This window comes from Anolis sagrei, chromosome 2 (assembly GCF_037176765.1).
Source record: "Anolis sagrei isolate rAnoSag1 chromosome 2, rAnoSag1.mat, whole genome shotgun sequence".
In the NCBI taxonomy this organism is placed as follows: domain Eukaryota; kingdom Metazoa; phylum Chordata; class Lepidosauria; order Squamata; family Dactyloidae; genus Anolis; species Anolis sagrei.
The window spans coordinates 172719831-172735422 of NC_090022.1; the positions used below are offsets into that span (position 1 = coordinate 172719831).

At 47.4% G+C, this 15592-nt stretch overlaps 1 protein-coding gene and 1 pseudogene across 1 annotated transcript in view; both read right to left on the reverse strand.

The window, feature by feature from the left end:
- PRICKLE3 (prickle planar cell polarity protein 3) overlaps nucleotides 1–3865 on the reverse strand; it is a 68652-nt gene extending 64787 nt beyond the window's left edge. The window contains exon 1 of the mRNA XM_067464147.1: nucleotides 3714–3865. Coding sequence (XP_067320248.1) covers nucleotides 3714–3755 — 42 coding nt within the window. The 5' untranslated portion in view covers nucleotides 3756–3865. The remainder of the gene's footprint in view (nucleotides 1–3713) is intronic.
- Nucleotides 3866–4087: 222 nt separating this feature from the next.
- Nucleotides 4088–5091, reverse strand: LOC137096203 (cilia- and flagella-associated protein 251-like; annotated as a pseudogene).
- Nucleotides 5092–15592: the final 10501 nt, after the last annotated feature.

A 15592-nucleotide genomic window follows, 5' to 3' on the forward strand; every position in this document is an offset into this window, starting at 1 on the left:
TTTGTGATGGAAAACCACCTTAGTATGATCTTTTGTTTTCTTCACTACAGGGTTTTTGAACAGAGGCTGAATGGTCACTGATCAGGGATGCTTTAGTTGGACTGGCAAGAGGTTGGATGTCCAACTCCAGTAGTCTATTGCTCACTTGCAACCGGAAGACACAATTAAATACTGCAGTTATAAGAATAAGCAAATGTAGAATCACAGAATCACTGAGTTGGAAGAGACCTCGTGGGCCATCCAGTCCAACCCCCTGCCAAGAAGCAGGAAAACTGCACTCAAAGCACCCCTGACAGATGGCCATCCAGCCTCTGCTTAAAAGCTTCCAAAGAAGGAAGCTTTTCTTCCTTCACCAAATTGGGAGGGATAACCAATACTCCAGAGGACAGGAGCAGGATTCAAAACGATCTTGACAGATTGGAGAGATGGTCCAAAACTAACAAAATGAAGTTCAACAGGGACAAATGCAAGATACTCCACTTTGGCAGGAAAAACGAAATGCAAGGATACAGAATGGGGGACAATGCCTGGCTCGAGAGCAGTACGTGTGAAAAAGATCTTGGAGTCCTGGTGGACAACAAGTTAAACATGAGCCAACAATGTGATGTGGCGGCAAAAAAAGCCAATGGGATTTTGGCGTGCATCAATAGGAGCATAGTGTCTAGATCTAGGGAAGTAATGCTACCCTTCTATTCCGCTTTGGTTAGGCCACACCTGGAATATTGGGTCCAATTCTGGGCACCACAATTGAAGAGAGATATTGACAAGCTGGAATGTGTCCAGAGGACGGCGACTAAAATGATCAAGGGTCTGGAGAACAAGCCCTATGAGGAGCGGCTTAAGGAGGTGGGCATGTTTTGCCTGAAGAAGAGAAGGCTGAGAGGAGATTATTATTATTATTATTATTATTATTATTATTATTATTATTAAACTTTATTTGTACCCCACTAGCATCTCCCAGAGGATTCGATGTGGCTTACACAGGCCGAGGCCACAACAATACAACATAACAATACAATCAAGCAAATCAAACAAAACAAATTAAAGCAAAATAAACAACAAGCACAGTACATTAAAACACAATACAACTGGGCCGGGCCAAAAGGTGGGTACAAGGATTAAAAGTGCTGATTTGACAGGAGGTGCATAGAGGGTTACTAGGACAAGTGCAATGTGCGATGTGCAGCAATCATTGGTTCTGGTAAAGTGCTTATGGGACTTGGTAGTGGAGATTTCCTAATCTGGGAAGGCGCATCGGAAAAGCCAGGTTTTTAAGTTTTTTCTGAAGATAGCCAATGTAGGGGCCTGTCTAAGGTCTTTGGGGAGGGTGTTCCAGAGTTGGGGGGCCACTACGGAGAAGGCCCTGTCCCGCGTCCCCACCAAGCGCGCCTGCGACGCCGGTGGGATCACGAGCAGGGCCTCTCCAGATGACTGAAGAGAACGCGTGGGTTCGTAGATGGAAATGCGGTCACGCAGGTAGGCTGGTCCCAAACCGTTCAGGGCTTTGTAGGTAAGCACCTGCACCTTAAATTGGTGAGATATGATGGCCATGTATCAATGTGTGAGAGGAAGCCACAGGGAGGAGGGAGCAAGCTTGTTTTCTGCTTCCCTGGAGACTAGGACAGGGAACAATGGCTTCAAACTACAAGAGAGGAGATTCCATCTGAACATGAGGAAGAACTTCCTGACTGTGAGAGCCGTTCAGCAGTGGAACTCTCTGCCCCGGAGTGTGGTGGAGGCTCCTTCTTTGGAAGCTTTTAAATAGAGGCTGGATGGCTATCTGTCCGGGGTGATTTGAAGGCAATATTCCTGCTTCTTGGCAGGGGGTTGGACTGGATGGCCCATGAGGTCTCTTCCAACTCTTTGATTCTATGATTCTATGATGGGCCCGGGTTGGTACATGGAGCGAGATATGGTCACGAAGGTAGGCGGGTCCAAACTGTTTAGGGCAGGGGTCCTCAAAGTAAGGCCCGGGGGCTGGATGCGGCCCTCCAAGGTCATTTACCCGGCCCTCGCTCAGGGTCAACCTAAGTCTGAAATGACTTGAAATCACACAACAATAACAACAGTCCTATCTCATCAGCCAAAACCAGGCCCACACTTCCCATTGAAATACCAATAAGTTTATATTTGTTAAAATTGTTATTCATTTTAATTATTGTATTGTTTTAAGTATTTTTTGCACTGCAAATAAGACATGTGCAGTGTGCATAGGAATTCATTCATGCTTTTTTTCAAATTATAATCCCGCCCTCCAACAGTTTGTGGGACTGTGACCTGGCCCTCCGTTTGAAAGGTTTGAGGACCCCTGCCATAGCACAATAAAACTAAGGCCGGGCCAAGTGTAAATGGGTACAGATTAAAAGTGCTGAGTATGACAGTTGAAATATAAGGATTTTTGGGAAAGTACAATGTGCGGAGAAACTTAAGTCTCCATAAAGTGCTTCTGGGACATATTGCTGGAGTTTCCTATTCTGGAAAGGCACACCGGAATAGCCAAGTCTTCAAGCTCTTCCTAAAGACTGCCAGTGTAGGGGCCTGTCTGATATCCTTGGGGAGGGCGTTCCAGAGTCGGGGGGCTACCATAGAGAAGGCCCTGTCCCTCATCCCCACCAACCGCGCCTGCGACGCAGGTGGAATCATGAGCAGGGCCTCTCCAGATGGACGAAGGGAGCGTGCGGGTTCATAAACGGAGATGCGGTCACGCAGGTAGGCAGGTCCCAAACCGTTTAGGGCTTTGTAGGTAAGCACCTGCACCTTGAATTGGGACCGGAAAATGAACGGCAGCCAATGGAGCTCCTTGAGCAGGAGGGTTGACCTCTCTCTGTAAGGAGCACCGGTTAACATCCTGGCCGCCGCCCGTTGAACCAACTGAAATTTCCGAGCCGTTTTCAAGGGCAGCCCCCCGTAGAGCGCATTACAGTAGTCCAATCTAGAGGTGACCAAGGCGTGATCTGATCATCATGCTCAATATATCCCATATGCATGGGGCTATTGGGATAATGATACAAAAGGTTTGCAAGGGTAGATCCTCAGCCCCCCTCTTGAATCAAACTCAGCCCCCTGCCCCCGAATCAAACCCGGGCCTGTACCATGGAGTTGCAAGAGTTGTCATTTGGTGAGGTGCCAGCACTTCTGGGCTGAGAAGGCTCAAGACCTTAGTAAAGCCCAATTCTCCTGCTTCTGTATCATTGAGCCAAGCCAAACTGCATTCATTCTGCTGTGTAGATGCCCCAGTTGGAGGAACAATGCTGGGCACTCTGGCCTGGAACTGAGTTCCAGCTCCAAACATTCCACAGCATTGAGTCCTGGCAGTGCAAGAGAGGCTACGCTGCGTTGATCCATCCTGGCAGAGGCCCCAAAGAACCCTCCCCCCTCCCTTTGCCTTGTAACCCAGGTGCCACCTTGTTTGCAGGTAAGGCAGGTGAGTCCTCCCTGCCTCCGGAAAGCCTTGGGGCCCTTTGTATCCAACGTGGAGGAGGGATTCTCCCGCCTCCCGTGGAAACCAGGTGTGCAAAGGGGGTGTCAAGGCACCCCATCGCCCTGCTCTTAGGTTGGCAGCGTTTCCCTTGTCCGATCTGGAGAGGAGAGGGCCCAGCTGAGCTGGCTTCCCCTCTGAGGCCAGGTAGGGCTTGCTCTCTCCCTGACTCCCTCCCTCCTTTCCTTCCTTTCTTCCTTCCCACCCGGGAACCGCCCCACGGAGCGAGACTCACGGCTCGGGTGGAGCGCCGGCGCCGCGACGCGCGTTGGAACATGGCCGGGCAGGGCGGCGGGTCGGGTGCCTTTGCCTTTGCCTTCCCGAAGGAGCCCAGGAGGAGGAGGAGGAGGAGGAGGAGGAAGAGGAGGAAGAAGAGGAGGAGGAGGGGCTGGCTCCTGTCCCCTCCCCCTCCCTCCCAACCCCGCCCCCTCCCTGCCCCGGGAAGCTTCCCTTCCCTCCTCCTCTTTCTCCCTTTCTTCCTCCTTCTCTTTCTTCTCTTGTCTTCACCGTCCTCCTTTCCCTCTTTCTCCTTCTCTTCTTCCTCCTTTCTCCTCTTTCCCCTTCCTCCTTCTTTTTCTCCTTCTCTTTATCTTCCTCCTTCTTTTCCTCTTCCTCCTTCTCTTTCTTCTCCTCTTCCTCCTTCTTTTCCTCTTCCTCCTTCTCTTTCTTCTCCTCTTTCACCTTGTCTTCATCGTCCTCCTTTTCCTCTTTCTCCTTCTCTTCTCTTTTCTCTTCTTCTTTTTCTCCTCTTTACTTTCCTCCTCTTCCTCCTTCTTTTCCTCTTCCTCCTTCTCTTTCTTCTCCTCTTTCGCCTTGTCTTCATCGCCCTCCTTTCCCTCTTTCTCCTTCTCTTCTTCCTCCTTCCTCCTCTTTTCCCTTCCTCCTTCTTTTTCTCTTTCTCCTTCTCTTCATCTTCCCCCTCTTCCTCCTTCTTTTCCTCTTCCGCCTTCTCTTTATCCTTCTCCTTTAACTCTTCCTCCTCTTTCGCCTTGTCTTCATTGTCCTCCCTTTCCTCTTTCTCCTTCTCTTCTTCTTCTTCCTCCTTTCTCCACTTTTCTCATCCTCCTTCTTTTTCTCCTTCCCCCTCTTCCTCCTTCTTTTCCTCTTCTTCTTTCTTCTCCCCTTTCGCCATGACTTCGTCATCCTCTTTCTCCTTCTCTTCTTCCTCCTTTCTTCACTTTTCTCTTCCTCCTTCTTTTTCTCCTTCTCTTTATCTTCCTCCTCTTCCTCCTTCTTTTCCTCTTCCGCCTTCTCTTTATCCTTCTCCTTTAACTCTTACTCCTCTTTCGCCTTGTCTTCATCGTCCTCCCTTTCCTCTTTCTCTTTCTCTTCTTCCTCCTTCCTCCTCTTTCCCCTTCCTACTTCTTTTTCCTCCTCTTTCTCCTTCTCTTCTCCTTCTTCCTCCTTTCTCCACTTTTTACTACACCATTGTATATAACGGGATGAGCATCCATGGATTTTGGTTTCCTGGAACCAACCCCAATAAATATTAAGGGGCCACTGTCTTTATACACTTATAGTGCCCTCACCAAACATGGCACTTTGTAAGTTAAGAAAATAATAATAATAATAATAATAATAATAATAATCCTTTATTTATACCCCGCTACCATCTCCCGAAGGACTCGGTGCAGCTTACAAGAGGCCGAGCCCAAATACATCAGTAAAAAAGCAACAACAGCAATACAGACAATAAATAAACTCATAAACAAAGCAATAAACAGTAACAATAACACCACAACGCATGAAAAACCTATGGCAGGGCCAAATGTAATAATTAAAATTTAAAAAATGCTGGGCATGACAAGGTGACATATAACTAGGATAGGTATTTGGAGAGAGATGGAGCGGGCAGACAATCCTAGATCAAGGGTCTGGAGAACAAGCCCTATGAGGAGCGGCTTAAGGAGCTGGGCATGTTTAGCCTGAAGAAGAGAAGGCTGAGAGGAGATATGATAGCCATGTATAAATATGTGAGAGGAAACCACAGGGAGGAGGGAGCAAGCTTGTTTTCTGCTTCCCTGGAGACTAGGACGCGGAACAATGGCTTCAAACTACAAGAAAGAAGATTCCATCTGAACATGAGGAAGAACTTCCTGACTGTGAGAGCCGTTCAGCAGTGGAACTCTCTTCCCCGGAGTGTGGTGGAGGCTCCTTCTTTGGAAGCTTTTAAACAGGGGCTGGATAGCCATCTGTCAGGGGTGATTTGAATGCAATATTCCTGCTTCTTGGCAGAATGGGGTTGGACTGGATGGCCCATGAGGTCTCTTCCAACTCTTTGATTCTATGATTTGTAAAGTGTGATTAGGGACATGTTGCTTAGGGTTTCCTTATTCTGAGAAGGCACACTGGAACAACCACGTTTTCAGGCTCCTCTTAAAGACTGCCAGGGTTGGGGCATGCCAAATGTCCTTGGGGAGCGAGTTCCAGGGTCGAGGGACCACCACCGAGAAGGCCCTATCCCTCGTCCCTACCAATCATGCTTACGATGGAGGTGGGATCATGAGCAGGGCCTCACCAGATGAATGAAGAGATCGTATGGGTTCGTACACAGAGATGCGGTCCCTCGTCCCCACCAAGCATGCTTGTGATGGAGGTGGGATCGTGAGCAGGGCCTCACCAGATGAACGAAGAGATCGTGTGGGTTCGTACACAGAGATGCGGTCATGCAGGTAGGCAGGTCCCAAACCATTTAGGGCTTTGTAGGTAAGCACCTACACCTTGAATTGGGACCGGAAAATGAACGGCAGCCAATGGAGCTCCTTAAACAGGAGGGTTGACCTCTCCCTGTAAGGAGCACCAGTTAACAACCTGGCCGCCGCCTGTTGAACCAGTTGAAATTTCCGGGCCGTTTTCAAGGGTAGCCCCACGTAGAGTGCATTACAGTAATCCAATCTGGAGCTGACTAAGGCATGGACCACCCTGGCCAGATCCGCCTTCACGAAGTACAGTCGCAGTTGGCGCACGAGTCTTAGTTGTGCAAAGGCCCTCCCGGCCACCGCCGACGCCTGAGCTTCAAGCGTAAGTGATGAATCCAGGAGAACACCCAAACTGCGAACCAACTGCAAATTGCTAGTTCACAATCCCTATTCTTATAACCTAATTGTTCCCATGTTGCAGACAGAATGCATCCGACGAGAACAAAGGCAAGATGTCAATCGGGGCATCTGGAGACAGCCCCATGGAACACGCAGTGGAATCCCAATTGTGTCACATAAGAGGGTCATACCAAGGATAATAGGATTACATACTCAAGCAATGTATTAAGCTATCTCTGGTCTCCTGTGTGACCCTCGCCACATCTGGATTACAGATAATCACCGTGATATACCTTACAGGGCTGTTGTACAAAATAACAAGGCAGTCTGTGTGCAACGTCTTTGAAGATATTAGTGCATAGCATGCAGTAGAGCACGTGGTTTTCCATTGAAGCCTGTTCTGCTCTCTCGTTTTTTCTTCCTTTCTCACGCAGCCCATGTCGGCTGCCTTCCTCCTCTGCCCCAGGCCTCATGCTGCGTTCTCTCACCCGTCCTTCCCGCTGTCAGCTCCCATCAATCACTCTATTAAGCCCCCTTTTCCCACACATCTGCTGTCACTTCCTATCAAAGCGATCTGTAGCTAGCCCCGCGTGTTCCTTTTCCTTTCCCTCACATCCCTGCCCTATTCTTTCCATCCAACTGCCCTTCCAAGCACACAAACAGACAGGCATACAATCGCAGGCTCATTCGCCCTTCTTCAGGCAACACAACTTCCTCCTTTTCCATTCAATTCATATCAGATTCTTACCGTCTCCTATTATGTTCTGCCCAGGGAAATGTAAAAGCATGAAATGTAAAGGTTCTAGACTCTGGTCACAATAATAGCATGAAAATATTTATTTATTTATTTATTTACTACGCTTATATACCGCAATTCTCAGCCTACTGGCGACTCATTGCGGTGTACAACATAGAAAAAAGGTGCAGAATACAACATACAATAAAACAATCCACAGTACATAATTATCAACATCATCAAAACATCAACCTTACTACAATACCATTCCAAGTCGTCTCATCGTCCAATTCACAATCCGATGTCATTTCCGTTGTTACATTCCTATGGTCAAGTTACCAGTCATTGCACTTCTATTCAAAAGCCTTCTTAAACAACCAGGTCTTCAGCTTCCTGCGGAAGATCAACAGGGAGGAGGCTAACCTGATGTCTACGGGAAGGGTGTTCCACAGCCGAGGAGCCACCACCGAGAAGGCCCTATCTCTCGTCCCCACCAGCCGTGCCTGAGATGCAGGCGGGATCGAGAGCAGGGCCTCCCCGGAAGATCTCAAAGTCCTCGTGGGCTCATAGGCTTAGAGGCGGTTAGTAAGGTATCTTGGGCTGGAATAAAGTCAGAGTATAGGCAATATTTCGGAGGAAAACCACTTCTGAGTATTTCTTGCCTCAAAAACCCTGTGAAAGTCAGTGGGTGGCCATAAATCAACACACAACTTGAAGGCTTTCACACATAGTAAAGTTAAAGGTTGTCCCCTTTTTCTTTTCTTTTCTTTTTTTTTTTTTGTCGTGTCAGGAGCAAGTCGCTTCTGGTGTGAGAGAATTGGCCATCTGCAAGGACATTGCCCAGGGGACGCCTGGATGATTTGATGTTTTTATCATCCTTGTGGGAGACTTCTCTCATGTCCCCGCATGAAGAGCTAGAGCTGATAGAGGGAGCTCATCCGCCTCTCCCCGGATTCGAACCTGCGACCTGTCGGTCTTCAGTCCTGCCGGCACAGGGGTTTAACCCACTGCGCCACCGGGGGCTCCAAGGTTGTCCCCTGACATGAACAAGTCATGCCAGACTAATCCGATCTCTTTTTTCGATAGAGGTACAAGCTGGGTAGATGCGGGGAATGCCGTGGATGTAGCGTACCTGGATTTCAGGAAGGCCTTCGACAAGGTCCCTCATGACCTTCTGGCAAACAAACTAGTCCAATGTGGGCTAGGCAAAACTACGGTGAGGTGGATCTGTAATTGGTTAAATGGACGAACCCAGAGGGTGATTCTCCCCAATGCTTCCCCTTCATCCTGGAAAGAAGTGACGAGTGGAGTGCCACAAACAGGGTCCCGTCCTGGGACCGGTCCTGTTCAGGATCTTTATTAATGACTTAGATGAAGGGCTAGAAGGCAGGATCATCAAGTTTGCAGACGACACCAAATTGGGAGGGATAGCCAATACTCCAGAGGACAGGAGCAGGATTCAAAACGATCTTGACAGATTAGAGAGATGATTGGCCAAAACTAACAAAATGAAGTTCAACAGGAACAAATGCAAGATACTCCACTTAGGCAGAAAAAACGAAATGCAAAGATACAGAATGGGGGACAATGCCTGGCTTGAGAGCAGTACGTGTGAAAAAGATCTTGGAGTCCTCGTGGACAACAAGTTAAACACGAGCCAACAATGTGATGTAGCGGCAAAAAAAGCCAATGAGATTTTGGCCTGCATCAATAGGAGCATAGTGTCTAGATCCAGAGAAGTAATGCTACTCCTCCTGGTTAGACCACACCTGGAATATTGTGACCAATTCTGGGCACCACAATTGAAGAGAGATATTGACAAGCTGGAATGTGTCCAGAGGAGCGCAACTAAAATGATCAAGGGTCTGGAGAACAAGCCCTATGAGGAGCGGCTTAAGGAGCTGGGCATGTTTAGCCTGAAGAAGAGAAGGCTGAGAAGAGATATGATAGCCATGTATAAATATGTGAGAGGAAGCCACAGGGAGGAGGGAGCAAGCTTGTTTTCTGCTTCCTTGGAGACTAGGACGCGGAACAATGGCTTCAAACTACAAGAAAGGAGATTCTATCTGAACATGAGGAAGAACTTCCTGACTGTGAGAGCCGTTCAGCAGTGGAACTCTCTGCCCCGGAGTGTGGTGGAGGCTCCTTCTTTGGAAGCTTTTAAATAGAGGCTGGATGGCCATCTATCAGGGGTCTTGACTTCCCAGGTTGAGAAATGCTGCCTTAAAGCCATCCAGTCCAACTCCCTTCACCAGGGCAAGAAAACATAATCAAATCCTTCCTGACAAAGGGCCATCCAGCCATTCACACACACACACACACACACATGTATACGACCAGGCCTGTAGCGAGGGGGTGGTTTTAGGGGTTCAAACCCTCCCCGAAATGTTTCAGATTTTTTTAAAAACCTGGTTTACTCATGAATTTTAACTGGTTAACCAAATCCTCATGTTAAGTCTATGAGATTCAAAAAATTAAGAGTCCCTCCAGAACTGCAAGCACTATCTCAAGCAAATATTGACAATTTATTCACATTGTCATTACTTGCAGCAATAGCCGATGTAGCGAAGCAACCAAGTTGGGTGTATGTGTGTTGAATGCTCTCATTAAGGAGGCCAGACTTGGTGGAGGTGGTTGACAGGGGTGGAGCTGCAGGCTATTGAAGGCTGCTCTGCCCCCTCCTGTGCTCTTTGCTTCAGCGTGACCTAGAAGGCAGGTTTCAACCCCACCGCAAAATTTTCAACCCCCCCCCCCCCAAATTTCAACCCCTCCAGAAATTTTTTTCTGGCTACGGCCCTGTATACAACAGATGCAGTATCAAAGATTTGAAAGGGACTCCTAAAGAAGGACAATGATATGTTGCATGTTCCAGAGTAGGCAAACCAGACAATTTCCACATCAACACTGGCAAAGAAACAGCAGAAAGAAATTACATGTATTAGAAACCAACACTTTCTCATTACATGAAGACGCAGGTTCGCAGCTTGGGTGTGATCCTGGACTCTTCGCTAAGCTTGGAACCCCAAGTTTCGGCGGTGTCCAGGGGAGCATTTGCACAACTCAAACTTATGCGCCAGTTGCGCCCATACCTTGGGAAGTCTGACTTGGCCACGGTAGTCCACGCTCTGGTTACATCCCGGATTGATTACTGCAACGCGCTCTACGTGGGGTTGCCCTTGAAGACTGCCCGGAAGCTTCAGATGGTCCAGCACTCGGCAGCCAGGTTGCTAACGGGAGCGGCACTCAGGGAGCATACCACTCCTCTGCTGAACCAGCTCCACTGGCTGCCAATCCACTACCGGGCACAATTCAAGGTGCTGGCTTTAGCCTATAAAGCCCTAAACGGTTCTGGCCCTGCTTACCTCTCCGAACGCATCTCCACCTATGAACCGACCAGAACATTAAGATCGTCTGGGGAGGCCCTGCTCTCGATCCCGCCTGCGTCACAGGCGCGCTTGGCGGGGACGAGAGACAGGGCCTTCTCAGTGGTGGCCCCTCGGCTATGGAATGCCCTACCGGCAGACAACAGACAGGCACCTTCATTGCTGACGTTTCGGAGAATGGTTAAGACCTGGCTTTATGAACAAGCGTTTGGTTAAGCAGTGCAACCAATCATAGGAAGACGGTAAATGGAACATAGGAATGGCACAAGGATTATGAGAACGGATCTGATTTCAACTGAGGCGTTATGTTATGTCTGTTTTGTTGATCTGTCTTGTTGATTGTTAACTGTTGTGGATTGATGCTGTTGATCCTGTTTGTTGCGTTGTTATGTTTTAATTGCACTGACACTGTTTGATAATTGTACCATGTAAACCGCATTGAGTCGCCTGTTAAGGGCTGAAAAATGCGGTATAGAAATAAAGCAAATAAATAAATAATAATAAATTTTCCAGATCACCAGACTGGGCCACAGCAACGCGTGGCAGGGGACCGCTAGTAACAAATAAGCAAGATAAACCATGGGGCTATAATCCAGCACAGAATTTAAACATTAAAACCCTTTTCAACCCAATCAATTGAACATGCTCGTAAAGAAGAGCGTAAGTATGGGATTGCAGCTTAAATCAGACCATATGCCTTGTCAGCATAAGAAAGGCTTCTAAGACTATGCTGACCCCAGGGCTACCCCTGTAACTTAACACAATCCTCTTCCCATTCAGAACAAACTGGAGAAATTCTGGCTCCCTGCCACCTCTCCCTTCTCCATCCCATTGTGAACCACTCCCCACCAAGGTTTGGAGGCAAGGAAGTCTCTTCAACAGGAAAGAAAGTAATGATAGCTTCCATCGTTTATAATATTTCATCTTTATAATAGTGATTTCAGCTTTCAAAGTAGTTCACAAGCCGCAAGGCTGTAGAGCCTGGGGCACTCCAAAGGCTGGGGAACTTGGGGCTCTCCAAATCGTGTTGGAATGCAACTCCGCTCATGCCTGACCACTGGGCTAGTTGGCTCAGGACAAGGGGTGCTGGAATCCAACACTGGGTCAGCACCAAGGCATTGCAGAAAAGGCTGCTAAGTTCCACTAAAGAGGAGCGTGACATTTGCTAATTTTCATTAATTAATGAAAGCACATGCGTAAAGAGACATAATTACTCTAAACAGAAGTGCAACACAACTCACCATAGTACGGACTGTGCCTAAACTAAATTAAATACATACCAACACTGTCTGCAATCCTGCTAGCTATTGTTGTTGACAATTATTTTCTCAACCCCATCTTCTTCAAATAGGTATTTATTTATCTTTAGTTTACCCACATAGAATCATAGAATCACCGAGTTGGAAGAGACCTCATGGCCATCCCATCCAACCCTTGACAAGAAGCAGAAAATTTGCATTCAAAGCCAGGAAGAAATACACAAATACCGCCAAGACTCTAGAATCATAGAGTTGGAAGAGACCGGAGTGTGGTGGAGGCTCCTTCTTTGGAAGCTTTTAAACAGAACCTGGATGGCCATCTGTCAGGGGTGATGTGAATGCAATATTCCTGCTTCTTGGCAGGGGGTTGGACTGGATGGCCCATGAGGTCTCTTCCAACTCTTTGATTCTATGATTCTACCTCGTGGGCCATCCAGTCCAACCCCCTTCCAAGAAGCAGGAAAATTGCATTCAAAGCACCCCGAGTCTTTAGGCAGTTTTAAAATTTTTGAAATGGGGCTCTTTGTAGAAAAGAGGAATGAGGAGAGATTGGAGCTCCAGAGACCTCCATTTCCAGTTTTTTTTTATAGGAAGGAAGGAAGGAAGGAAGGAAGGAAGGAAGGAAGGAAGGAAGGAATCAGCCCCAAACGGCTCTGCGACTGTCATATAAGGAACACAAAAATTCCAGTTTTGCACTATTACACTGCAGCAACTATTATGCAATGAAATGCAGATAGTTGCAGGGACATTTCTGGGGAGAATTTGTTTGTGAGAGAGAACATGGATCTACCAATTCTTCCCAGTTCTTTCATAATAATAATGAATCAAATCATAGAATCATAGAATCAAAGAGTTGGAAGAGACCTCATGGGCCATCCAGTCCAACCCCCTGCCAAGAAGCAGGAATATTGCATTCAAATCACCCCTGACAGATGGCCATCCAGCCTCTGTTCAAAAGCTTCCAAAGAAGGAGCCTCCACCACACTCCGGGGCAGAGAGTTCCGCTGCTGAACGGCTCTCACAGTCAGGAAGTTCTTCCTCATGTTCAGATGGAATCTCCTTTCTTGTAGTTTGAAGCCATTGTTCCGCGTCCTAGTCTCCAGGGAAGCAGAAAACAAGCTTGCTCTCTCCTCCCTGTGGCTTCCTCTCACATATTTATACATGGCTATCATATCCCCTCTCAGCCTTCTCTTCTTCAAGCTAAACATGCCCAGCTCCTTAAGCCGCTCCTCATAGGGCTTGTTCTCCAGACCCTTGATCATTTTAGTGGCTCTCCTCTGGACACATTCCAGCTTGTCAATATCTCTCTTGAATTGTGGTGCCCAGAATTGGACACAATATTCCAGGTGTGGTCTAACCAAAGCAGAATAGAGGGGTAGCATTTCTTCCCTGGACCTAGACACTATGCTCCTATTGATGCAGGCCAAAATCTCATTGGCTTTTTTCATCACATTGTTGGCTCATGTTTAACTTGTTGTCCACGAGGACTCCAAGATCTTTTTCACACAAATATAGTGTCTCCACCCTGTGGCATGAAAAAAAAATCCCGAATCCAGACATTTGAGGCTTTGTATGGATCAGCTGGGTGAGGAACAAGCATGGTCCATGTGAGTTGTGTAGTAGAATTATTGGAGGCCACCAAAGCCACAAGATGTCCATAGGTGGTCAAATTACGGTGGTGGTCATAAAACATGAAAGAGAATATGTATTGTCGAAGGCTTTCATGGCCAGAATCACTGGGTTGTTGTAGGTTTTTTCAAGCTATATGGCCATGTTCTAGAGGCATTCTCTCCTGACGTTTCGCCTGCCTCTATGGCAAGCATCCTCAGAGGTAGTGAGGTCTGTTGGAACTAGGAAAAAGGGTTTATGTTTGCCTAGTTCCTAGTTCCAACAGATCTCACTACCTCTGAGGATGCTTGCCATAGATTCTGGCCCAACTTACCTGCCCGAACGTATCTCCCCTTATGAACCATCTAGGACCTTGAGATCGTCCGGAGAGGCTCTGCTCGGCTTCTTGCGGGAATTCCGATGAGATGCCACATAACACCAATCTTACTACAGCTGCATTGGTTACCTATCGTGCACCGGATCACTTTCAAAGTGATGGTACTCACCTTTACGGCCTTGCATGGTCTGGGGCCAATGTATCTGAGGGATCGTCTCACCCCCTACCAACCCCAGAGATCCCTCCGTTCTGAGGACCAAGATCTGTTGGAGGTCCCCAGTGTCAAGACCTTGCGTCTAGCAGCAACCAGACGCAGAGCCTTCACAGCAGTGGCGCCATCAGTCTGGAATGTTCTGCCACCTGAAGTTTGTGCCCTGCGGGACTTACCAGCTTTCCGCAGGGCATGCAAGACATACCTGTTCCGACAGGCTTTTAATGTTTGATACTGTTGTTTTTAAATTGTTTTAAATTGCTTTTAAACTTTGTTAGATTTTAGCTATTCTTGTAAGCCACTCCGAGCCCCATGGGAGTGGCGGCATATAAGTTTAAATAATAAATAAATAAATAAATAAAGCATCCTCAGAGGTAGTGAGGTAGTGACCTCACTATCTCTGAGGATGCTTGCCATAGATGCAGGCCAAACGTCAGGAGAGAATGCCTCTAGAACATGGCCATATAGCCCGTAAAAACCTACAACAACCCAATGAAAGAGAAGATTGCAAAATTATTAATGTTTATGAAGGTCACAGTAGTCATACCATCAGGTTAACCAACGATTTACACACTAAATGCAAACAAAATATCTACTCTAGCGAACTCAGTGGGATAAGGTCCCTACTTTAAACCATAATAGGTCACAGAAGATACTGGGTCAGAAGATACCTCTCAGCCTAGCCTCCATCACTGGACCAGAAGGTTAGAATGGGCGAGGAAGAACATGTGCTCCTTGAGTGGGGTAAAAATAGAGCAAAATTGGGAAGACTCATGGCTATGAGGTTCAATAAGAGTATGCTGCTGCCCTTCAGTGGTTTTATAACTTGTATCTGGCATGTTTTTGTTATTAGCATTCTTCTAATTTGGTCAGGAGACTGGACAAGTGACCTGCATAGAAACAAAGTCTATCATTAGGCAGAGTCCTCAGGCAGCAAATATTTAGGGAAGGGCCAGAAGTGGGAACAGGGTGTCAGCTGCATGGGCCATACTGCCTGTCCTCCACCTGTCCCATTAGCCTTGCCTTTCCTGCTCAGACTAATGACTAACAGTAATGTTTCTTGTGTCTTCTCCATCTAGCTCCCATGCTTTCTTCCAGCTTTCCACAAGGTAGAAGTGGGTTGGCCTTCTAGCATGCCTTCTAAGACTCTGTGTTGGCATACTCGAATGCCTCCTTTCTGGTCCCTGAAGATATGCTGGACTACACAACCTATCATCCTCCATCAGTATGGTCATAGCAGCTGGGACAATGGAAATTGGACATATTCAAAGAGCATCAGGTTGGAGGAAACAGTCCGGAGAACTTCCACAGACTTGGGAAACAACACAAACGTGGTGGAGATCTATCTCCTTCAATCTATCTCCTTCAATCAACGCCCAACTGGAAAAGGAAACCTTACCAAAGGGATTTCCATCTATTGAGCAGTGAGGAGTTGAAATCAAGATAAAGCACAAGCCATTTCAAACCTACAAAAGCCAATGGGATTTTGGCCTGCATCAATAGGAGTATAGAGTCTATATCCAGGGAAGTCATGCTACCTCT